Raw genomic sequence first — 27,158 nt, forward strand, 5'->3', positions numbered from 1 at the left:
TCTGCACTAACAGAAAATGCTAATTATCGAGTCCTGATACAATGCTAACTATTGAGTTCCCCCAGCTGGCTCATGAGTTCTCAAGTTTATCCAGTTTGAGCCAGAAGATGGAACTTTAAAGGCTACTACATCTTCTAGGAAGGCACAGAGGATTATAGATGACTATCTAAAATCTTACACATGAATTTCCCAAAATTTTTTCAATGAGCTGTTTATACTTTAATAATGATATACCTATTTTTTCTTTTTGAAAAATAATTTTATTTGAGTATAGCTGACTTACAATGTTATATTAGTTTCAAATATATTAGTTTATAAATAGGTTATATTATTAATCTATTTTTAAAAAATAAACTTAAAATATGATCAATAATAATCCCCCAAACTGGCACCACATTCTCAAAGAAAAAAAATGAACAACACTTATAAAATTCCATTTCTGTGGAAAAAGGTCATTTGCATTGTGCTAAGATCACAATTTTCTAAGCCAATTGCCAGTAGGACTAGGAAAATACCTGCAATAGCCTCTGAACATACACAGTATGAAAGGGACAGTGACTGGAGTTCCCACTGTGGCTCAGTGGTTAACGAATCTGACTAGCATCCATAAGGACGCAGGTTTGATCCCTGGCCTCACTTAGTCAGTTAAGAATCCGGCGTTGCTGTGAGCTGTGGTATAGGTCACAGAAGCGGCTTGGATCCTGTGTTGCTATGGCTGTGGCGCAGGCCTGCAGCTACAGCTCTGATTCAACCCCTAGCCCAGGAACCTCCATATACCGCAGGTACAGCCCTAAAATGCCAAAAAAAAAAAAAAATAATAATAAGAAAAGAAAGAAAGTGACACCTAAACATAAATATAACCCCTGACCTAGTCATTGGCTCAAGGCACAGAGTGAAAATGGTTCTATTACAGGTCCCAATAAAGATGTTTAAAAAAAAAAAAAAGAAAGAAAGAAATCTTCAACTCCTTCAAAAGCTCTACAATGTTGTTAAGGAGACAAGGGGGTAGAGACACACACACACACAAACCAATAATATAACAAGGAAGGCATTCTTGTAGACCAACAGGCAAGAGTGTGTTTATGTTCAAATCTAATTTTAGTCATATTTCCTAGAATATATACACTTAAGATACAACATATTTTCTATTCAATAAGGCTCCAAGTTGAGAGAATGCAGAAGTACTTTTAATAAAACAAAAATTTTTCAATGATTTGAAAATATTTTTAAACTTATCAATTTAATCCTTTATGAAAACAAGTACCTTGACATCTTTAGTCCTTATTCAACTGTAACTCTACTTAGACCACAGTAAAATAGAGGAGCCAATGAAAGTCATTATTAGAGATACTGAAAGTTAACAAAAATTAAGATTCTTTTTCTGCTAAGGGAGGGATGTTTCTCAAAAAATTTTGCCCTTGTTTCCCTCAGTTGTCCATCCCAGTCAGAGCTTTAGCTATTGTTACTTGCAATATTGTTTCCTAATTAGATTCTTTTCCCCCAAATAATTCTCTCTACCCCCTTCTGCCTTTCTAATGATGACAGCACCATAAACTGTTCTGCTCTCTATACAATGCCCTCAGATTTTGCAAAATAAAGCATAGCTTTTATCACAGAAGTACTCGATTTTTCAACCTCCACACACACCTGATCAAAATTCCATTAACTTATTCATTAAACCACCTTGTATACTGTTATGTAACAGGAACTATACTGTATAGTCAAAGGAATTATCAATTTTTTAAAAAATCAGTGTAAGAAAGCAGCCGATCTTGTTACTTATTAGTGCTTCAGTATAATACCATTCCTAAGATCTAAAAACTATGTGGTTTTAGTGACATTTATACATAACAAGCTTAAACAACAACTTTAATTCAATGAGTATAAAGTTTCCTAAACATGATTATATCCCTTGACTTTGGGGATAGGGATGTTGTATCATAGATCCTATTAGAAATCTAATGAAATCTATGCCCCTCTTGCCCTGGGGGGGAAAAAATGGACATATACAAATACACAGAAATTCTGTATACAATTTCAGAGACCTCTGATTATAAATACTGATCTAGAGAATGCTTTCACTAAATTATACATCTGTGGCCTGAGTTAGCTATGTAGGGCCAAGTTACAAATCCACTTGTTAAGAACACACAAAAACTTAAAGTTTTTAAAAATTAAAATAGCTTCAAGGATGTTAATCCATGCTGTCCAATCATTATAAAGTAATTTAAAGACAAGTTTTATGTCCTAAAACGAAAGTCCAACTATATTCAGAAGACAGCTAGAGAATTCAATAGTTGATCTAACTTCTCAAAAATACCCACACCTCCTTCCCTTTCAGTTACAGTCTGTTCTAAAGAAACAGGAATGACCCAGCTTGTTTATTACAATGAGCAAATAAGAGAACCCAGCCTGAATAACCAAAGCAAATTCTGAAAAACTTTGTAAATCAAAGCCTGTAACTACATTCCATAAGCTGCTTGAATACGTAACTTAGGCTACTAGTGTTACATATACGGCCGTAGCTTCAAGTCAATCACTCAGAACTTTAGTAAAATTTATGCTTCTAACTCATCGACTTACATTAAGTTACAATAACTCAAAGTTCTGGGTTTCATAACCATTTTCCTTCTTCATTCGACTAACAGACCATAAACTACTTAAGACATTTTACATAAAAAACATTCTACATCTTGATCATATAACTGAGTTAAAAGCAAAGGCTATATATTACTCTTCTGTACTTTTTAGAATAGTGACCATACATCACAGAGTCAGATGTCCAGTAACCTAAGAACAAAATCGTGAACTTGAAAATGTTACAATACCTGAAAACTGAGGGGCAAAAAAAAAAAAAAAAAAAAAAAAAAAAAAAAAAGCCTGCACCAAAAGCGCCAAAATTAAAACTACTAATTAATCTTGGCTATCTGACTTCCTCTGAAAATCATCAAGACAGCAACTAAGGCACTGCAATACTTGTGCAACAAAGAAAAATGCTTGAAGAGATGACACACTGAAAAAAGATGAAAAGGAGGTACAAATTGAAGGACAGCAGTCTGGAGGATATCTGCTGTGTAGAAAGGAAAATGTAGTGCATGCTTCAGAAGCTCCTGAAGTACTGCTTGATTTCAGAATCATAGTCACATAGATTGGCAAGCAATCCACAAAAGGGGGCTAGGAGGCAGAGAGGAGATAGGGTCAATATACTTTTATTAAGCACAAAAATGCCTAAGACAGTATTTCCCAAACTTCTGTCATTCACATTACACTTTCACCGTCTGCTATTATATCCTACTATTATTTACTTCTACTTTTTAAGGTAGCTTAAAAAATTATAAGTCACTGAGTCCTCAAAAAACAGATAACATAACATCTCTATTTTATTCTTTAATTCAACATAAGAGCTATGTAGGATACACCTATCATGAGTCCTGAAGAGTTCAGCTAACTTTTTATCTCTTACAATATTAATACTCAAGGAATAACTACTTTGAATTTCATATCTCTATCCTGTTTCCCCAAAATTAAACTCATCTTTAAACAGTTTAGCTGAAATAAGCTACAATTCCAAAACAAGAGAAATACATCTAACCTAATTAAAAGTCTAGAAATAAAAACAGGATGTAAGTATATCCTCTTCTAATCAGGATGCTTCAAAAATAGCTCAATTAACATATCACTTACTACTTAATTTAACCAACTCAAACTTGTAAAAGCACTACTGCATACTTAAGATTAAGGTTTAGCTAAATTACCACTTGAGGCTTGTCAGCCAGTTCTATAAATGACAAACAACATATGAGGTAAGCAATTAATAAAAGTGTTCGACAACTATTTTATTTATTACTATTTTAATTCAAAAAGAAAACTATCTTTACCACTTTTTAAAATGTGTAACAGGTCCTATAATACTTACGCTGCATAAGCTTTTGCTATTCTCATGAACATAACTTCATCACCTCCTTTATCTGGATGATATTTAAGTGATAGCAAACGATACTGTTTCTTAATTTCTGCTACTGTTGCACCCTAAAAGAAAAGGCTTTGTTTTAGTAAAAATAAGTACAAGGCTATAAAAACAATCCACACCACTTTGAACTTCAAGTACTGAACTATTCAATATTTTTAGAAAGAGAAAGTCTTCATTCTATATATATCTTGCCCCATAAATTTCACCCAGATATTTTCTGAATAAAAATATTTACTTTGTCCAATATATTTTGTTTTATTGACCACCTATTATGTACCATGCAGTAACCTAGACATCGCCGACTTGAGAGTGATATTATATAATGCCACTAAAATAAAATGATAGTGACATTTAAATATCAAATAATGATCATAATAAATTAAGTCTGGCTAAAAAAAAACCTCAAATCAAAGGTTAACTTCCTTTTTAAGAAATAATCTGTGGTGCACTGGGTTAAGGATCCGGCATTGCTGCAGCTCTGTCTGGCGTAAGTCACAAAAGCTCAGATTCCATCCCTGGCCCAGGAAATTCCACATGCTGCAAGTGCAGCCAAAAAAAGAAAAAGAAACCTTAAGAATATTTGGTTTCACCTGCTTGTTAATATTTTAATATTAAGGAAATATTTAGTAAGTTTACCTTAGTTGTTTCCTAACTAGTTTCCATTAATAAATTTCTCATACTGATTTTTATGGCAGTAAATTGCCTCCAAACATTATTTATTTATTTATTTACTTACTTACTTACTTACTTATTTATTTGCCATTTCTTGGGCTGCTCCCGCAGCACATGGAGGTTCCCAGGCTAGGGGTCGAATCAGAGCTATAGCCTCCGGCCTACGCCAGAGCCACAGCAACGTGGGATCCAAGCCTCACCTGCGACCTACACCACAGCTGACGGCAACGCCAGATCCTTAACCCACTGAGCAAGGCCAAGGATCGAACCTGCAACCCCATGGTTCCTAGTCAGATTCATTAACCACTGAGCCATGATGGGAATTCCCAAACATTTTAATCTTAAAAAAACTCTCTTGAGGAGTTCCCGTCGTGGCGCAGTGGTTAACGAATCCGACTAGGAACCATGAGGTTGCGGGTTCGGTCCCTGCCCTTGCTCAGTGGGTTAAGGATCCGGCGTTGCCGTGAGCTGTGGTGTAGGTTGCAGACGCGGCTCGGATCCTGCGTTGCTGTGGCTCTGGCGTAGGCCGGTGGCTACAGCTCCGATTCAACCCCTAGCCTGGGAACCTCCATATGCCGCGGGAGCGGCCCAAGAAATAGCAACAACAACAACAGCAGCAAAAAGACAAAAGACAAAAAAAAAAACAAACAAAAAAAAAAAAACAAAAACTCTCTTGATAGTCATGATCATCACAGTAAGAAAATTCAGACAATATGTAAACTTTTCTTCCACAAAGCAGAAAACTAGAAGATAAATACACTCCTTACTTTGTATTATATGAATCTCTGGACCAAGCCATCTACTAAGCAGAAACTAGAAGTAAAAGAGAGTATTATGGGGGGAAAAAAATGAAAAGAGCACCAGATTCAGCCTGACCACTAAGAAGTTATGGGACCCCAAACAAGACACAAATTTTCTAGGCCATTTGCTCCAACAGAAAAAAAAAAAAAAAAAAAGAGTAGGTGATCTTTAGCATTCATTTCAGTTCTAACTTTCCACTGATAAAAGACTTAATTTTCTACTGTGACCCATCAATCAAGTTTAATCAAGAAGGTCACCTAAGAGGTACACTCAAGGTTAACCACTCAAGGTTAACCTGAATTTCTATGACAGGGACACCAGTTCTTTGTTAGGCATAAAGATTTAACACACTACTTTAGTGTCAACTGACACAGGGCCTTTCATCATCCAACTAACATCAATAAACCACATGGTTTTAACTTTGCATTAAACCAACCTTTTAAAATATGCTAACTTATCTCATCTTCAAATATTTTTACATTTTAGCAATTATAAACCAACCCTTAATGGGATGACAATCAACATCTATAGTTTAAAAAATATAAATACATTAAAATAATAATAGACTAGTTATCTTATTTTAACTGACCAGAGTCTGATTTCTTTAGGTACAGCTCAATTTCTTTTAGAATGTGGACCCCTTTAGTATTTTCATAGGATCATTAAAAAATAATGTACATTATATAAAAATACTACTTACAGGATCCAAATTTAATACTTCATATGGATTGTATTCTTGATATTCTCGATCTGTTTTGGAAACTTTGTATGCAAGGAATAAGAACAATGCCCATCCTGCAAGCAGAACTATTTTCCTGTTCAGAAAAAAGACAAGTAAAGTATAAATATATCTACATGGTTTTCCTTTAAGATTCTAAAGACAGTATGGCAAGATCAAGGCATAAAACAATCTAAAGCAGTCTCATCTACCACTGTGGTATTGACTCAAATTCTTTTTTTTTTTCTTTTTTTTTCTTTTGTCTTTGTTGTTGTTGTTGTTGCTATTTCTTGGGCCGCTCCCGCAGCACATGGAGGTTCCCAGGCTAGGGGTTGAATCGGAGCTGTAGCCACCGGCCTACTCCAGAGCCACAGCAACGCAGGATCCGAGCCGCGTCTGCAACCTACACCACAGCTCACGGCAACGCCGGATCCTTAACCCACTGAGCAAGGGCAGGGACCGAACCCGCAACCTCATGGTTCCTAGTCGGATTCGTTAACCACTGCGCCACGACGGGAACTCCTAGACTCAAATTCTATAATCACTGAGTTGTAAGCTGTCACAGCAAGGACAGTGTCTTTTTTCACCTTTAAGTTCTCTAGAATAAAGCTGTGCCTGGCGTGTAATATTCTCTCAGTTACCATTTGCAGAATTTTTGGTAAGAAGTTAATTCACCTCATTAAAACTTTTTGGACCCCCGACATTAGATCAAAATATATTAGTATTCAGTTAACCATTTAAAGTAAAAAAGAATTGCTCTTGACCTTGTAATTACACTTTTAGTAAACTACCAAAAATAGGTCAATTGGGCAAAATAAATAAACAGCCTTATTTATAATAGTAGAAATTTGAAAACAACCTTAATGTCCATTTACAGAGAACTAATCAAATAAACCAATTATAGGAGACCAAGTTATAGTCACACAATGGAAAATTTTTAGCTAATAGACATAGAAAGATGTGCCTAACAAGTTAAAGAAAATATAAAAGAACATATAGTTTGAAAAAACCTGATTTTTTCTCTTTGATATGTTCTATTTAGTAAAAATATTTAAAAGACTGATATTACTAGTGTTGGAGAGGCTAAAAAAAAAATGGGCTCCCATACACTCTACACTCTGAAGGAATATCTGGCAATAACAAATGCCCCAAAGAAGTATATACCTTTTTAACAATCAATCTACTCCACTTTAAGAAATTCAGAAGGAAAGAAATTAAGTTTCTAAAGTAAAGAGCGAAAAACACATACACATGAATGTTCATCAAAAGATAAATAACAGTATATCCACAAAGAAATACTATCTAGCCATTAAAATTACTTGCTACAGAAGATTACTGTTAAATTAAAAAGAGAAGTGAATAATTTTATTTTTATTTTACTTTTTTATTTTTTATTTTTCGTCTTTTTTTGGGGGCCACACCCATGGCATATGGAGGTTCTGAGGCTAGGGGTCTAATCGGAGCTGTTGCTGCCTATGCCAGAGCCACAGTAACACCAGATCCAAGCCATGTCACAGCAATGCCAGATTCTTAACCCACTGAGCAAGGCCAGGGACCAAATCCACAACCTCATGGTTCCTAGTCGGATTCATCTCCGATGCACCATGACGGGAACTCCTGAATAATTTTATTTTTTATACCATTTGTAACACAATTTGTTACATTAAGTAGGGATTGTTAGAGAGATAAACGAATCATAAGTCTAATCAAACAAAACTAAAGCAACTTATTTTCAAATACTGAAAGAAAGCATTCCATGTGTTTAAGGTCTCTTAGTAGGAACATAGCTTAAACGTGTTGACTTGGAATAAGCTTCTGAGATCCAGTTCCAACACACCTCCTTAACTCTGATCACTCTGGTTTTTCAAACAAAATTAAATCCCCATCTCCCAAAGTCCCCTAAGTCTTTCCCACCACCATGCTTTTGCTCTCTTGGGTCTTTCCACTCCCTATCTATGCATATCCAAACTATATTCATCCTTCAAGACAACTCAGATTATCTACCCTCCAAGAAGCAATCCTTAACTGCTGTCAAGAGGATCAATGGGGAGAACACGGTTTCAGTCACAAAGAAGCACAAGATCTTCCTCCTCTGACTCATTGCAAAACTCTTTGAGCACATGGACAGGATCTTATTCAGTTCTGACTAACCTGAGACTAACAAACACAGATGGCACTCAGCTGCAAATTTCTTTCCATCTGGCCAAACTAATGCTCTAAACCTTATAAAAGACATAATACTGCAAGCTGCTTTTCATACTGTCTGTATGCCCAGAGACAAAGAGGGAGCCCTAGTTGGAATATTCCCACTTTTACCTCGCTATCTAGAGACAGGTGGTTTAGAACACAAGCTCTGGGGCAAAACTACCTGAAGTCAAATCCCAGCTTTACCACTTATTAACTAAGGAATCCTGGCAAGTTGCTTAGTCTTTTACAGCTCAGTTTCCAACTTTTAGGGTGGGTTTGAGAATTAGAGATTAGGTATATAAAGCACCTAGAAGGTGCCTCACAGATAGTAAACAATCAATTCATGGTAGTTATTGGCTGTTACTAGTAACTCTCACCCAAGTCTCAGCTCTCAGCCTGGACCTCACTTATTCAAGGAAGCCTTCTGTCTCAAGCCAGAGTTAAGAGCCCTATCTCTGCTTTTTCATGGCTGGCACGCCCTCCTCCCACAACCCTCATTAGACTCTATTATCATTATTTATTAACTTGCCAGTACCTGTTAACCACAGTATATCAGCACCTAGTACATGATACCTGACACATACATACTGGGCACTCAATAAATACTTATTGAATGAATAACAAAAATAAAATAGTAACTTCTGATTCAAACTTAAAGTTTGCTAAATATATTCTATTTCCACAAATTTAATAATGCCACATTTTGCCAATTTTCCAAAAATGCTACAAAGCTCAGAAAACAAAGATAAAGGTGAAATTAAAAATCACTAAAGTAAAATTTTTAAAGCAAACAAGGGTAGAAGAGAAAGGGATCAAACCCCTAACCTATCCTACATCCCATGTTAGATGCACTATGTGTAGCATCTGGCTCTCTGAGCCAAAGAATCAAGGGAGGAGAAGAGAGGTTCATGACAGAATCCCTAGGCTGATGGAAACTACCACAACCAAGAAAACCATGCTCTGATTTCCTAAAGCAAAGGTAGAAATATAATGGATTACATCACACTCTGGGCCCAATTTTTTTTTTTTTTGGCCTCACCATGGCATCCAGATAATCCCAGGTCAGGGATGAAACCTGCACTACAGTAGTGACTGGAGCCACAGCAGTGACAGTATGAATCCTTAACCACCAGGCCGCCAGGGAACTCCTTTATTTCCCAATTTTTCCCCCCTGCTTCTTTTTTTGTTTGTTTTTTTTAAGGGCCGCACCCATGGCATTTGGAAATTCCCAGGGTAGGGGTCAAAAAGGAGCTCCAGCTGCCAGCCTACACCAGTCACAACAACACAGGATCCAAGCCACATCTGAGGCCTGTGCATCATATGGCAACACCAGATCCCTAACCCACTAAGCAAGGCCAAAGATCTAACCCAAATCCTCATGGATAGTAGTTGGGCTATAACCCATTGAGCCATAGTGGGAACTCCACTCCAACTCCCCACCGATTGTTTAAAAGCATGTTTAGTTTCTTTGAAAAGATTAGCATTTTCTCTACTTATGGCTTCAGTAATTAACTTGAAGTCTTGTGGTTTCTTCCTTCAACCCACTGTGCTGGACCAGAGATCAAGCTTCCACAGCACTTGAGCTGCCGCAGTTAGATTCTTAACCCACTGCACCACAGTAGGAACTCCTTGTGTTTTTTCTTTAAGCATACTTTAAAAGTCATTTTGGAAGCAGCTTCCAGAAATTAGAGTATTACACAATGATTGCTTAATTTTGAAAGGATACTTCAAGATTAAGTAGCAAAAAGGACAAGGGATTAATCTCCAAAATGTATAAACACCTTCTGCAGCTCCATACCAAAAAAACAAACAACCCCATCCAAAAATGGGCAGACGATCTAAACAGACAGTTCTCCAAAGAAGACATACGGATGTCCAAAAAACACATGAAAAGATGTTCAACATCACTCATTATTAGAGAAATGCAAATCAAAACAACTATGAGGTACCACCTTAAACCAGCCAGAATGGCCATCATCCAAAAGTCTACAAACAATAAATGCTGGAGAGGGTGTGGAGAAAAAGGAACCCTAGTACACTGTTGGTGGGATTGTAAACCACTGTGGAACCACTGTGGAAAACAGTATAGAGATTTCCTCAGAAAACTAAACATAGAACTACCACTTCAGCCAGCAATCCCACTCCTGGGCATCTATCCAGAAAAAAACACGACTCGCAAAGACACATGTACTCCGATGTTCATTGCATCACTATATACAATAGCCAAGACATGGAAACAACCTAAATGTCCATCGACAGAGGAGTGGATCCAGAAGATGTGGTACATATACACAATGGAGTATTACTCAGCCATTAAAAAGAATGAAATACCGGCATTTTTAGCAACATGGTTGGACCTAGAAATTATCATGCTAAGTGAAGTCAGCCATACAATGAGACACCAACATCAAATGCTTTCACTGACATGTGGAATCTGAAAAAAGGACAGACTGAACTTCTTTGCAGAACAGATGCTGATTCACAGATATTGAAAAATTTATGGTCTCTGGAGGAGAAGGTTTGGTGGGTGGGGGGATATGCTTGGGCTGTGGGATGGAAATCCTGTGAAATTAGATTGTTATGATCATTATAAAAAATAATAATAAAATTGCATCAAAAAAGTAGCAAAAAGGTTTTGATAATTTCTGACCTTATCTAAATTTTTACCAGTATTATTTAATTCTTCCTTACTTAAACATCCATTGATCTGTACTTCTATTTAAGTAAATCTCTTTACTAGTCACTAATAAAAACAGCACAGAGTTAGGTTTTTTCTCTTGAAAACTGAGTTTGAGATACCCACAAAGTCCAACAAATAAGAGACTGGAAAGCCAAAAATATTTGCACTGTTGCCTCATAAAAGTTTAATTTAAAATGAGAAGCAACAGCAAAGAAGAAATAATGAATGTGAAACTACTCTTGAAACATCAATTTTGCCTTTTAGTTTCACACCACTGAAGAACTGTTATCACCAAAGCTAAGCTTTCCCTCCCTCTACAAAAGAACTAAGCCATAGTCAAACTTCACAAAGAAAACTATTTAAACCCCCTTAAATATTGAAAACTATCATAATTTAAACCAAGATTTAAAAATAACTCATTCGGAATTCCCATCGTGGTGCAGCAGAAACGAATCTGACTAGGAACCACAAGGTTGTAGGTTTGATCCCTGGCCTTGCTCAGTGGGTTAAGGATCCGGTGTTGCTCTGGCTGTGGTGTAGGATGGCAGCTGTAGTTCCAATTAGACCCCTAGCCTGGGAACCTCCATATGCCATGGGTGCAGCCCTTAAAAAAAAAAAAAACTGGTTCTACTTTTACTAATTTCCTCTGTTAGGTCTTGCCCTCCTAATAATGGATAGATAACATGTAGGTAATTCACAGGATACAGTCCTCCAATAATAGCAACTCTTTTGCCTCCCATTACTTTCTACCACTAAACTAGTGACTCAGGGTGAAGGTCCAAAGCCTAGGCTCTAATCAGCATACCCCACAGCCTTGCAAAACCAAAGACACCTGCTCCAATTAAACATGCTAATGGCCTGTTTAAGCAGACTAGTCTGCCAAAGTAAAGGGGAACTAGGTCCCCTTTTCACCACTTCTGGCTGTAGGAACTTGGTCAAGTTACCTCATCTTCTTAGTTCCCTCATCTGAGAAAAAGCAAAAACATCAACCTTGAACTTAATATAAAATCAATGAGATAGCATATAAAACCCTAGCACAGCACCTGGCACATAGTTTATGCTCCATAAAATTCAATTTTCATGAAATGCAAACTTGACTGTGTCACTTCCATGTTTTTGACAATCTTTTAAAGATTTCCCCATAGTCTTTAAGATAAAATTCAAATCCTGACACAAGATATGTGAGGTCTTCCTTCAAGATTTGAACTCCTCCCCATCCTCTCCCAAGTCAGAAGTATGCTCTCTCCCCTTTGAACTTCTAAACCACTCTTGACATTGCTCTCAAATTTACTAATCACATCTTAGCCTTACTAAGGCTACAATTTCTTTATAGACACATGTTTTATTCATCATTATACCTCTATTTTAGATGATACCTAGCAAAGAGTAAGCACAAAGTATGATTTTTTATTGAAACCAATTACTTACTTTACTGTAGGAATAATATTTGGCTGGGGTTTTAATAACCGTAAACGATACCACATACATCTTCCATATACTTTTCTAATATTCTTTAACCGATTTTGCTCTGTCAACAAAAAGAAAAATAAGGTGATAAGTTAAACCATTTTCACAATGAAGGCAAAACTAGAATTAACACCATACTAGCCTTCGTTATCATGCTAACATTTTATTTGAACATGAAAGTGCTATTTAAACCTTTTAAGAACAATTCACAGGAGTTCCCGTCGTGGCGCAGTGGTTAACGAACCGACTAGGAACCATGAGATTGCGGGTTCGGGTTCGGTCCCTGCCCTTGCTCAGTGGGTTGACTATCCGGCGTTGCCATGAGTTTTGGTGTAGGTTGCAGACGCGGCTCGGATCCCGCGTTGCTGTGGCTCTGGCGTAGGCCGGTGGCTACAGCTCTGATTGGACCCCTAGCCTGGGAACCTCCATATGCTGCGGGAGCGGCCCAAAGAAATAGCGGAAAGACAAAAAAAAAAAAAAAAAAAAAAAGAACAATTCACAAATAAGCCAAATTTTCTACCACTTAGAACAAATGATCTATCTGGAAAATTTTATTCAACTACCAGGCAACCATTTTTCATGTGAGACAAATTCTAATTGAAAAACTTAAAAAGTGACTTGAATCCAAAATATTAGTTACATAATCAGTAATTTCTAAAAAATTCTTTCCTCCTTTCCCTTCTGCTATAAGAAGTAAACAAAAGTATAAAATAGTTGGAATGTACAGTTTATTAAGGAAGCTAAGCAGAAATGACAGTCTTTGAACATGAAAATAATTATGTTAAATGAGAAGTCACCCAAACCCATAAGAAGTTAAAATAGGTTTATCTAAGAGTTATAATAAGGAGTTCCCGTCGTGGCTCAGTGATTAACGAATCCGACTAGGAACCATGAGGTTGTGGGTTCGATCCCCAGTCTCCCTCAGTGGGTCAAGGACCCGGTGTTGCTGTGAGCTGTTGTGTAGGCTGCAGACACGGCTCGGATCCCGAGTTGCTGTGGCTCTGGCATGGGCTGGTGGCTACAGCTCCGATTCGACTCCTAGCCTGGGAACCTCCATACGCCGCGGGAGCGGTCCAAGAAATGGCAAATAAAAACAAAAAATAAATAAATAAAAGAGTTATAACAAAAGTTATTATTTTAGTCCCCAGGAAAAAAAATCTGTAATTCAACTAAAAAGGAATTAAACCAAAGCCAAAATATAACATATCATTTTACTAAGCTCACCACAATCACTTGGTTTGAATAACTCCCCAAAAGTTAAAAAAAAATTTAAGTAAGTTTTAAAATAAAAATCTACCTTTTTATGAAGATGACATGCAGAAAGCAAAAAAGAAGCCCCTGCCACTCCCAAAGCCAAAGGCAAAGCAAAAGCTTGGAAGGCCAAAAAGGCAACAATGCAAAAAAGCATTCATAACCACAAAAAAAAAAAAAAAAAAAAAAGGGAAAAAGAAGATCTGCATGTAACGCACCTTCTGGTGGCCCAAGACACTCCAAAGGCAGCCCAATTATGCTTGGAAGAGCAAGAATCTTAACAACTATGTCATCCTCAAGTTCCCCCTGAGCACTGAGTGGCCAGGAAGGAGACAGAGACAGCAACACATTTGTGTTCATTAAGGATACCAAAGCCAACAAGCACCAGAACAAACAGACTGTGAAGAAGCTCTACATCACTGATAAGGCCAAGGTCAACACCCTGGATCAGGCCTGATGGAGAGAAGAAAGTATATGTTTGACTGGTTCCTGACTATGATGCTTTGCATGTTGCCAAAAGAACAAGATCATTTAAACTGAGTCCAGCTGGCTAATATTAAATAAAAATTTTTTCACAATATTAAAAAAAAAACCTATAAAACCAAAGTCCTTAAATGAGATGTCAGATTAGTAAAAGATCTTTGCATATAATAGAATGTTCCAAAGCTGCCATGTAAGAAGTCCAACTACCCTGTTATCACCATGCTTTGAGGAAAGAATCCATGAGAGAGCTATGTGGCAGGAAGTATCAGAACCATATGTTCTGAAGAGTGATCCATGTAGCAGAAGGAGTGGTGGCAGAAAAGGAGACTGGTAATATGTAGGGGACTGATCAAGTAAGTTAACAATTAAGGATAACTGGAATCAGTTTTTCACTGTCAAAGCAAGGAGTTACATATATGAAAAATTAGAAAACATGAATGAACTCTGTGGTGTGGGACTGGAACTGAAAGTATCGGTATGAACTGATTAATATCTTTTAATAGAGAAATACAGATGTAGATCTACATACATGCATACATATGTCCTAACTCTATTAAGTGAGCCTAGAAACAATGACATCTCAACAGCCCATCTAGCATTCAGCTCTTGATTTCTAAACAGCATTCTCCACTAACAGGAACCAGAGATTCAAGTATCTTCCCACAAAATCTTACGAAAGGGAAAGAATGATTTTACAGTGGGGAAGTGTGATAGGCTGAATAATTGCCCCCCTCCAAGATGTCCACCATATCCCACACAGAATCAGTGAACATATTATCCTACATGGCAGAAAGGACTTCACAAATGTGACTAAATTAAAGATTATCCTATATTATCTGAGTGGTCCCAGTATAATCACAGGGGTCCTTATAAGGAAGCAGGAGAGTCAAAGACAGAGAAGAGAATATAACAATGGGAGCAGAGGTTGGAGAGAGGTCCTTTGAAAATGGAGGGAGGGGCCACACGTCAAAGAATACAGGGTGTCTCTAGAAGCTCAAAGAGACCAGGACTCCAATCTAAACCCTCCAGAAAGAACCTGCCCTGCCAACACCATCACTGACCCAGAAAAACCTATCTTGGAATTCTGGCCTCCAGAACCATAAGAGAATAAATTTGTGTTATATTAAGCTACTAAGGTTGTGGTGTGCTGTGGTTTGTTAAAGCAACAATAGGAAACTAATTCAGAAAATCCAGCAGACACAATAGTAATCAGGTGATCAGTGAACATCACCAGCAATGAGACAAAATGCAATCATATAGCACTTGAGAGAATGCAATGAGAAGAACAAAGAATCAGTTTTGTGAAATTCTTCTCTAAGATACACAACTTGAATCTAATCATGAGAAAACATCAGACAACAAAAATTCAGGTTCGCTCTACAAAATAATCAGCCTGTGTCCTCAAAGTCAAGGAAAAACTGAAGAACTGTTCCAGATTGAAGAAGACTAAAGAAACATGTCAACTAAATGTGATGTGTGATTGCAAAATGGATCTTTTGCTATAAGGGACATCATTAAGACAAGTGACAAAACTTGAACAGGTCTGAAAACGAAATGCAATCATGTCAATTTTCTGATTTTCCCGGTTAAATTATTGACAATATTGAAACTACCACTGATTTTTTAATCTGTATTTCATTAAATTAAGCCTCCACAGTCTCCCATTTTAAGTATAAAACCAAGGAAATATCTGATAAGGTTATAAGAACAATTCTGAAGTCTCTTTATTAACCAGATAGCTTTATCTATTCCAAGGAATGATATTCTCCCAATATTTCTATTCAAGAGAAAGTACACGTGGCTTTCAGCCCCCAAAGTCTTGCACAATGTGTACATGCACCTTGTATGCCTCATTCTAACATCCAAAATTAACACCTTAACATTTTATGAGAATATTTAAGTCAATCAATAAGTACTATAGGGTATGGTTTACACAGTAACACAGTGACATCCAGTACAACTAAACACTCATAGCACATATTCCAAAATTCTACATGAATGACCTCAAGTCAAACTATTACAAAGTCCCTCCAGACAGTTTTTAAAAGACATTTGGAATGGGAGTTCCCATTGTGGCTCAGCGGAAATGAATCTACTAGGATCCATGAGGACACAGGTTCAATCCCTGGCCTTGCTCAGTGGGTTGAGGATCTGGGGTTGCCATGAGCTGTGGTTTAGGTCACAGACTCCTCTCAGATCCTACATTGCTATGGCTGTAGCACAGGCCAGTGGCTGCAGCTCCAATTCGACTCCTTGCCTGGGAACTTTCAAGTACTGCACATGCGGCCCTAAAAAGAAAAAAATAAATAAAAGACACTTAGAAAAAGAAGAAATTCATTTATACACTTCTAGTTTATAAAATTACTAGTTTCACAGCGAGCAAAAATTACCTAAGTAATATCATTAACTTATGATACAGTTTTTAAAGAAATTATTCACATTTATAGAAAAAGGAAATTACAAGGTGATAAAACAATTCTGTGATTTAAAAAAATGACATAACAACATATTTTGCTTGCCCTTAGCAGCTGAAAATAAAGTTTATATGTCTGTGGGAGTAGTCCGGATTTGGGGGCAGGTTATTATGGTTGTGCTTCATAAGCTATACAGTGCCTTGCCTAAAGGAGTCACATCCATCTGTCATGCAGAATGACCTGCCAGTCCATAGCATAACCAAGAGAACTCTTAGCACCATATTCCTAGAACCTGAAGAGCTGAAAATATGTTAGCCAGACCTGTGTACCTGCTTATCACAAAAGAATTTTTTTAAATCATGTACTTTTTTGTAGAATTCTAATTTGGCATCCAAAATTTTCATTGTAATTTTGAAGAGTTGCAATAGATGTCATTTTTAAAACAAATTGACATTTTAAAATAAAACTGTTCCTTCTCTTGTACCAATGAAATCTAAAAACCATAGCAATTTCATACCCACCTTCATCCATTTATAAGAATTCATGAACAAGCCCTTCACTCTACTTCCCCCATATAATTTTACCATAATGTAATATATTTTTATCCCAGTAAATCATTTCTTATAATACTGACACATACCTCTTAAAATTAATTTGTTTTATTCCCTGTGACTTTTTCCCCCAAATTTTATATTAAAAATTTTCAAACCTTCAGAAAAACTGAAAGAATATTACAATGAACAATATCCTTCACCTAAATCTATTAACATTTTGCAAGTCTTGCCTTTATTTCTAGTTCCCTCCCCTCCCCTTTCCATAGAGTAAGTTGCAGTCCTCAAGACATTTCACTTTTAAATGCTATGGCACATATTACCAAAGAACACAAGTAAGTTTATCATAGTAAAGTTTAACATCATAAGGTTTTACATGTTAAATTTTCTTTTTTCTTTTTTTTTTTTTTTGTTCTTTTGTGTGTTTGTTTTTTGATTTTGTCTTTTTTTTTTTTTTTTTTTGTCTTTTCTAGGGCCACACCCGCGACACATGGAGGTTCCCAGGCTAGGGGTCTAATTGGAGCTGTAGCCACTGGCCTAGACCACAGCCACACCAATGCGGGATCCGAGCGAATCCTCGACCTAATCACAGCTCACGAAAACGCCGGATCCTTGAGCAAGGCCAGGGATGGAACCAACAACCTCATGGTTCCTGGTCAGATTCGTTAACAACTGAGCCACTACGGGAACTCCATCTTTTTTTTTTTTTTCTTAAGGTGGCACCTGCAGCATACGTAAGTTCCTGGGCTAGGGATCGAATTGGAGCTGTAGGCCTACACCACAGCAACACTGGATCTGAGCTGCATCTGTGACCTACCCTGCAACTTGTGGCAAGGTCCAATCTTTAACCCATTAAGCAAGGCCAGGGATCAAACCCACATCCTCACAGATACTATGTCAGGTTCTTAACTCACTGAGCCACAATGTGAACACCATACATGTTAAAATTTCTAATGCTACTGTGTGTGTGTTAGCAAGGGAACTTAAATATTACGAATTGATATATTACTAAAATAAGAGTAAAATATGTTACACTTTCACCACAAGCAACTTGTAAATATCTCATATGTTCAAAGAGTTAAAACTCTAAAGACTAAAACTTATTTTTAAAAATAAAAAGTACACACTTTTGCCAATATGACACAATGATAACCAGAAGAGCATTATCTTCTACCTTACATTTTGTCAAAACCTGAAACTGCAGATTATCGTAAATCATTCAATTTATAGAAAAAATATGCTGTATAACCTAATTGGTAAAGGCAGTCCTCACTGCTAAACCAGTTAGGCAAATCAAACCTGGTCCAAAAAAGTCTGACTTCATTTTTCAGTTCAAATAAATATATCAACAGACATTTTGATATTTCAAGGATTATAAAAATCACTGAGACATAAATTTTAAGAACATGCCTTGCAATACAGATTACTAAAATTAATAAAGCTTAATGATACAGATAACATAACTTACCTTAAAGAAAATAAAATCTACCACACTTCTTTCCAAAATTCAGTGACTCCTAAAACTACTCCTAAATCCCTAAGATGTCCAAGAAAGTAATAACAAGAATCAAAAGCTTATATTCAATATTCCAAAGAGTCTAGAAGAGACTATACATTAGTTTTCCAGCTACTCAAATTCTCTCTGCAGCTAGTTGAGAATATATTACCTCAATGTGATGATACTGGTTCACTCATTATTGGGCCAATTATTAACTTAAAATTCTTAATTTAAATTATTAATTTAAAAAATAGGAAACATTTCACTATGTAGTGCAGTTTAGTTCCCAGGATGCTTTAAAATAGAAAAGGCATGAAAATGATAATTTGGAAATGAAAAATTCAGAATCATTGCTCTAGACCACCAAAACCTAGTCATCCTAATCTCAAAAAAGACTAAGAAACTAAAGCTTCTGTTATGCTCTTAATCTGAATCTGAATATTTAGCCATGATGTGTCATTCTCAAGTCAGAACCATTTAGATTTGGGGTAGAGGTTTGACTAGACTAAACACTACTCACTATCACCACTACCCAGTACACACAATCACAGATTACCTAAATTGGAAGGATTTCAGAAACCCGAAGTTCAGTTGCCCCCTACCCACTATGCATACACTGGCAGTGGAGAAGGAAACCCAGAAGGCAACTGAAAACAATTTGGATCAGAGTAGAACCACCATACCACCAAAGTTCAGAACCCTCTATACCAAATGCCGAAAGACTATGTAAGTGCAACGTTAAGTGCAAATCAATACAAACCAAGCAGTTCAAATAGATCAAGAACTATTCAGCTGGTACTTGACTGGATAGCAACATACCAACTATAGCATACACTTACCCACCTCAATTTTATTTTCCCTTTATAGTACTGAAACAAGTACCATAGAGCAGAGATTTTTAGCCCCAGCACTACTGACATTTTGGACTACGAAACTGTGGACAGCTGTCCTGTGCATTAGAGGTTATTTGGCTACATTACAGTCTCTATCCACTAGATGCCAAAAGCGTCTCCCCACTAGAGACAATATTAAACACACACACACACACCAAAACACACAGCTATAGAGGGGTCATGGAAAGCAAGTTGAATGTTACGGAGTGAAAGAAGAAAGGAAAGGCTGGGGGTGATACGGCAACAATTACTTTTTTTTCCATTCCCCTATAAGTTTTCCGGCAGGCAAAGAGAATCACTATTTATTTGAGTACTTATGAACACCTTGAGGGAGGGGGAGACTGGGGGCTTGATTATTTTAAAAGACAAAACAAAGAAAGCTAGAGGAAGACAGCCCACAACAATCTCAATTAATGGTATTCTGGCATACTTAGAGGGCCTCTGAAGGCAAAAATAAAAAATTTAGATATTCCACAATTATCCCTGGAAGTATATCTTACAAGTGTCAGCCGTCACTGTAAGCAAACTTTGTAAAGAACACCTGAAAAAAAAGCGGTTACATTATGGAGATTAAAAATATATGTCTACAGGATGGTCAAACACCTAATGTTACATAATGCTACAGATGTAGCTTGAAATAAAATTTCCAGTGAACCCAAAAGTACCATATCCCAAACAAATGCAGATAAAAATGTATACATTCCAAAAAACCTCTTAGATGACTATGTCATAAAATAGCTCTGGTGATTACAAAGACACTGAGGTTGAACACATGAGTATGAACAATAATTGTTTCCTGAAATATAAGGGGATAAAACTGAATTTTTCAAGTCCTACATTTTGTAGTAGATGATTTTTAAATATGCAACTAAAATGTATCAATTAAACATTTTAAGTAGATATGACTTCATCCTGAAAAGGATATATATTCGAGCTGGCCAAAAACCTTTTTTTCCCACCTCATTAAGAAATAGGAGACATTGTCAACTTCTCCGTTAGAAATTTAGAGCTTCCCAGTGCAGCCAAAACAAAGCCCAAGCTTCACACCTGGCTTACAGACATGATCAGCACCCCAGCTCCCTTTCTGACTTTATCCCAGATTCTTCTCCTCACTTGCCACACTCCTGCCACTTTGGTCTTCTCTGTTTCTGGAATATATTCAATTCTTCCTTGCCTTTAAGACTCTGTACACAACTGTTTCCCCAACTTGAAAAAAGTTTTTTCATTCAATTCAGATCTTTGAAGGGTTGGCTCCCTTCTGTCACTTGGCTTGAAGAAATTTTCTCAAGAAAAGTTTCTCTGAACATTCCACTTCTCTATACAATATTTATCACTGATATTTTTTGATTGTTTATACATAGTACATCAATTATCTCCCACCCCACTAGATATGAGAGTCAAGAGAACAGGGATCCTGTCTATATTGTTCACCCGTATGTTCTACTGCCTAACTTAACGCCGGGCAAATAGTAGGCACTTAATAAATATTTGCTGAATGCCTGAATTATCTCATTTAGACCTCCAAACGACACTGGGGGTATGGATGCATGCATGCATTATACTTAAAAAAAAAAAAAAACAAACAAAAAAAAAACAAACAAAACTGAGGATCAGAGAGGTTAAATAATGTGCCCAAAGTTGCAAAGGGTACCAAAGGAATCAGAAATAACCACTAAAGAATACAGTTGGGTCTTGTGCCCAGGTTTAAATTCATAGCCCTATGCACTTAATTATGTTATTTTAATCGCCTGCCTTAATCAAAGAATAGTTAAACTGCCTGGACAAGTCTCAAAAGCAGCTAAAATAAATTGTGTCCATATTCTCATTAACTTAACCAGGCCTGGCTATATCTCCTAAGCAGAAAATGTAATATGAAGAAATCCAAGTCAAAAAATTTAGGAACAAGGAGTAGCTAAAAATAAATGATTAGGTGATACCTCTAATAAAAAATCTGGTGAAACAAAGTTTACAGACAAGAAAAAAAAAGTACTACAAATGAAACTACTGCAAGGACTTCAGAATTAGAGTGTAGCACATAAATGGGGGGGGGGGGCTAGCAGATCTTTTTTGTTTGTGTTAGCTCAACTTGTAGCAGAACCATTCTTCGTATCTGTAGGATATAAGGGCTTTTATGAGGTATTTGTCTCTAAGAAGATAACAATAAAAAAAGAAGGAAAATCTCAATAGTTGGAATGATTCATTTCAAGTTATATTTCTTAAACTGAACTAGATGTGCAAGATGGTAGAGAATTCCAAAAAAAATTACATTGTGCTCCAAGTGAGTGTCATATTTAAACTAGGAAATTCCAGCAACTAACTTCTAGGAGTAAGGTACTTCCTTCAGTTAGAGGGCTGAGGGGCTGCTCAATCAAGGCCCTCAAGGACAGTTCTGCAGTAATGATGACATCTACAATTCCTCCCAAATGCAGCAGATGCCCAGGTGATAGTTTCTCAGACACGAGAACAAAGAGGACATACAAAATCTAATTAAGAGTAGCACTCTATAATGTACCAGTGTATAAATTAAGAGACACAAATACACAAAGCTAAAGTTTGTGTTAAAATCACATTGCCTATAATTTACAACTTTTTAATATAAATATTAAAAATATTTTAATTTCTAAATATCTCCCATGTTTAGAAACTCACTGTAAATATCATTTAATAACTACTAATAACCAAATGAATTAAGACACCATAATATACCTACGATTCTATAATTACACAAACTGTTTCTAATTTTTTGGTATCATGGGCATCTACAGTTCTGAGACTCAATTTCCAATGTAGGGGTGGGGAGGTTCCCCACATCTCCAATGAGTAATTCAAACACCAGCTAGATGTCTGAGAATTAACTCAGTTCTGACCCTATCCACCCAGAGTTGGCATCAGATCCTACAGGTTGGGGCTCAGTCCCACAAGACCGTACACCCACACTCCCCAACCTTAGACACCAGTCACAAGTCCAGGTTACAGATTGGGAGTTCCAACGACTTCCTCCTTTGGTTTGATTAATTTGCTAAAGCAGCTCACAGAACTCAGAGGAACATTTTACTCACAAGATCACCAGTTTATTATAAAAGGATACAACTCAGGAACAGCCAGATGGAAGACAGAGCAAGGTATGAGGAAAGGGCAAGGAGCTTCCCATGCCCTTTATGGATGCACTACTTTCCAAAATCTCCGTGTGTTCACCAACTCAGAAGTTCCCCAAACTCTATCCTTTTGGAGTTTTATAAGGCTTCATATCACAGGAATGGCCAATTAAATCACTAGCCACTGGCGTCTGAGCTCCATCTCCAGCGCCTCCACCCTCCCTGAAGATCGGGGGATAGGGCTCAGAGTTCCTCTAATCAGTCATACAGCTGGTTCTCCCGGTGACCAGCAGAGTCCTTCTTTAGATGATTCCAAAAGTCATCTCATTCACATAACAAAAGACACCTTTACGAGTTCCCATCATGGCTCAGCGGAAACGAATCTGACTGGTATCCATGAGGATGCAGGTTCGATCCCTGGCCTCGCTCAATGGGTTAAGGATCCAGCGTTGCCATGAGCTGTGGTATAGACTGCAGACTTGGCTTGGATCTGGCATTGCGTGACTGTGGTGTAGGCCAGAGGCCACAGCTCTGATTCGACCCCTAGCCTTGGAACCTCCATAAAGCCAGTGTGGCCCTTAAAAAAAAAGACACCTTTATATCACTTTCGACACTTAGGAAATTTCAAGAGTAAGCAGGAACTGTAGACAAAGATTAAATATACATAAGAATATATATCTGGTCATTTACGTAAGTCACAATATCACAGTATTTCTCTTTGGTTCTATTAGTATTTAAAACTATATCGTTAGAACAGTGTCCCAGAAGTAGAATCACTAAATTTAAATTTTTTAACATTTTTACAAGCTCCCTTCTAAAACAGGAAATAGGACTAAACATTCTTTTCAGCAGTTTGCATGGATGGCACCACTATTCTTCAGCAACCAGTATTAAAGCCAATTTTTAATCAATATGTCCTCAAACCCTTGGGGGCAGGGACTGTTATCTCATATATATATATCACCTCTCCCCTTTCCAGTTGCTGAGAATATAGAAGGCACTATATAAATATCTGAAAAGAATGTAGAGAACTCCTTTATAAATAAATAGTGATTTGTACCTACTATGTGCCTAGATGTTTCTGGACACTGAAGATACAGCAGAAAACAAAACAAAAACCCCTGCTCTCATGTTCTAGTGGAGAAGAGAGCAGTATCAAACTAAGAAACTTAATTTTAAATACGTTGCTCAAGGAAGGCATCGCTGAGAAGACGGCATTTGAGCAAGGACATAAAGATGAGGAAGGCAGTAATATGGCTATCTAAAGGAAAAGCATTCCAGGCACAGGAAGCAGCAACTATAAAGGTTCAAAAGGCGTGTGCCTCCCTCCTGTGCTCTCAGAACAGCAAAGAGGAAGTTCCCATCATGGCTCAGAGGAAATGAATCTACCTAGTATCCATGATGATACAGGTTTGATCCCTGGCATCACTCAGTGGGTTAAGGATGCAGCATTGCTGTGAGCTGCGGAGTAGGTCGCAGGTGCGGATCAGATCTGGCATTGTGGCTGTGGTGTAGGCCAGCAGCTGTAGCTCTGATTCGACCCTTAGCCTGGGAACCTCCATATGCCTCAGGTGTGGCCCTAAAAAAGGCCAAAAAAAAAGAACAATAGAGAAGCCAGTGTGACTGGAATGGAAAGGACAAGAGAGAAAGTATTAAGAAATGAAATAAAAATATCATGAAGGACTTCCTAGGCCACTCTAATGATTTTAGCTTCTACTGCAATTGAGAGGGGAGAGCCTTAAAGGGTTCTGAGCAGAAGAGTAACACAGGTTGCCTTCAGCTCTACAAGGATCACTCTACTACTATTTTGAGAGTAGACTGCAAGAAGCAAGGGTAGAAACAAGGACACTAGTTAGAGGACTAATGATAATCCAGGCGATAAACCACAATGGTGGAGGTGGCAATAAGAAATGGCCAGTCTAGATATATATTTGAAGGTAGAGCCAACGAGAGACACTACCAGTGTGAAAATGGCACATCAGACAAAGCAATGAGCCAAGGATAACTTCAGGACTTCTTGCCTGAACAGGTGAAGAAACAGATGTGATGAATTGAGATGGAGAAGACTATAGGTCAAGAAGGTTGGGAAGGAGTTCCCTGGTGGCTCAGTGGGTTAAGGATCAGCATCATCACTGGTGTGGCACGGGTTTGTTTGCTGGCCACGAACTTTCACGCATTCACATGCTTCAAATGCAACCAAAAAAAAAAAAAAAAAAGTTGGAGTGGAGACAAAAATAAATCAAATCAGTTTTGTGCATATTAAGATGTCTGTTAGATATGCAAATGAAAATGTGTACTTGGCACTTACAATACATACAATTCTGGAGTTAAAAGAGAGTTTTAGACTAGAAATATAAGTTTGGGAAATATAAGCCTGATAAGTCACACAGATATTTCCTTGAAACTAGAGGAGATCACCAAAGGGAAGAAGTGGGAACGGAAAAGAAGTCAAGGACTTGGCCTTCTAATATTAAAAGGTCCTCACTGGTAAACTATGTTCAATAAATTATCCCATGAAAATAGATACTATCCACACATCTATAGCCAACTCATTTTTTTTTCTTTTGTGACCTCCCCAGAACATACGGAGTTCCCAGGTCAAGGGTCAGATCCAAGTTGCTCCTGCAACCTGTTGCCAGATCCTTAACCCACTGTGCCAGGCCAGGGACTGAACCTGCATCCCAGCACTCCAGAGATGCCAATGATCCCACTGTGCCAAAGCAGGAACTCCAACAGCTAACTGACTTTTGAAAACGCTGTTGTTCATTCAATGGAAAATGAATAGTCTCTTCAACAAATAGTACTTGGACAACTCGATTTCCAAATGGAAAAGAATGAAACTGGACCCCTACCTCACGTTGAATACAAAAATTAGGAGTTCCCATCAAGGCGCAGTGGTTAACGCATCTGACTAGGAACCATAAGGTTGTGGGTTCGGTCCCTGGCCTTGCTCAGTGGGTTAAGGATCCGGCGTTGCCGTGAGTGTGGTGTAGGTTGCAGACTCGGCTGGGATCCCACGTTGCTGTGGCTCCGGTGTAGGCCGGCAGCTACAGCTCCGATTAGACCCCTAGCCTGGGAAACTCCATATGCCACACAAATGGCCCAAGAAATAGCAAAAAGCCAAAAAAAAAAAAAAAAATTAACTCAAAATTAATGTTAGAGCTAAAACTGTATTTCTCTTACAAGAAACATAGGGGTAAATTTGCATGACCTTTGATTTGCCGATGGATTCTTAGATATGACAGCAAAAACATGAGCAACAGAAGAAAAAAAAGATAAATTGGACCACCACCAAAATCAAAAACTTTTATGCATCAAGGATATAATCAAAAAAGCAAAAAGACCATCTACAGAATGAGAAAAAATTTTATCTGTAAACTATTTAACTAAGGAATCCATATCTGGAATATATGAAAAATTCCTACAACTCAACATGAAAATGATAAACAACTCAATTTAAAAATGGGCAGAGTTCCCGCTATGGCTCAGCCGGTTAAGGACTTGACATAGTGTTCGTGAGGATGTGGTTCGGTCCTTGGCCTTGCAGTGGGTTGAGGATGTGGTGTTGCCGCAAGCTACAGCGTAGGTCTCTGATACAACTCGGATCTGGAGTTGCTGTGGCTGTGGCAGAGGCCAACAGCTGCAGTTCCAATACAGCCCCTAGCCCAGGGTCTTCCACATGCTGCAAGTGTAGCCGTAAAAAGAAACTAAAAATAAAAATGGGCAAAAGGGGAGCTCCCGCTATAGTGCAGTGGGTTAAAAGAATCCAACTGCAGTGGCTAAGCTTGATGCAGAGTTGTGGGTCTGATCCCCAACCCAATACAGTGGACTAAGGATATGACGCTGCCACACCTGCAGCTCGGATTCAATCCCTGGCCCAGCAACTTCCATACGCCACTTCTGCAGCCATTAAAAAAAGGTAAAGGAGAGTTCCCTAGTGGCCTGGTGGTTAGGACTGGGTACTTTTACCACTATGGCCTAGGTTCAATCCCTGGTCTGGGAACTGACATCCCATATCAAGCAACTGCATGCCTCAGAGCTCCCACCCCTAAAAAAGTAAAAATTTCAAAAATTTCAAGGGATTTCAATGGACATTTCTACAAAAAAGATATACAAATGGCTAAAAAGCATATGAAAAAATGCTAAGCAACATTAGCCATTAAGGAAATGCATATCGAAACCATAATGAAATACCACTTCACATCTACTACAATGACTAATTGTGTGTGTGTGTGTGTGTGTGTGTGTGGAAAATAAGACATGAAGAGGATGTACAGCAATTGGAACCCACATACATTGCTGGTAGGAATGTAACATGATGCATCCACTGTGGAAAACAGTTCAGCAAGTTCCTCAAAAAGCTAAGCAGGGAGTTCCCGTCGTGGCGCAGTGGTTAACGAATCCGACTAGGAACCATGAGGTTGCGGGTTCGGTCCCTGCCCTTGCTCAGTGGGTTAACGATCCGGCGTTGCTGTGGC

The 27,158-nt window shown here is 37.8% G+C and overlaps 1 protein-coding gene and 1 pseudogene across 2 annotated transcripts in view; one reads left to right on the forward strand and one right to left on the reverse strand.

Moving 5' to 3' along the window:
- SEC63 (SEC63 homolog, protein translocation regulator) overlaps positions 1 to 27,158 on the reverse strand; it is a 75,178-nt gene that overhangs the window by 36,384 nt on the left and 11,636 nt on the right. The window contains exons 2-4 of one of the 2 annotated variants that reach the window (XM_001925479.7): positions 12,457 to 12,556; positions 6,144 to 6,258; positions 3,917 to 4,029 (exon numbers count right to left, since the gene is read on the reverse strand). In XM_001925479.7, the coding sequence (XP_001925514.4) occupies positions 3,917 to 4,029; positions 6,144 to 6,258; positions 12,457 to 12,556 (328 nt within the window). The remainder of the gene's footprint in view (positions 1 to 3,916; positions 4,030 to 6,143; positions 6,259 to 12,456; positions 12,557 to 27,158) is intronic. The other variant, XM_021090779.1, reaches the window with a different exon arrangement.
- LOC110256579 lies at positions 13,262 to 14,300 on the forward strand (annotated as a pseudogene).

The sequence above is a fragment of the Sus scrofa genome, chromosome 1, assembly GCF_000003025.6.
Source record: "Sus scrofa isolate TJ Tabasco breed Duroc chromosome 1, Sscrofa11.1, whole genome shotgun sequence".
Taxonomy (NCBI): Eukaryota; Metazoa; Chordata; class Mammalia; order Artiodactyla; family Suidae; genus Sus; species Sus scrofa.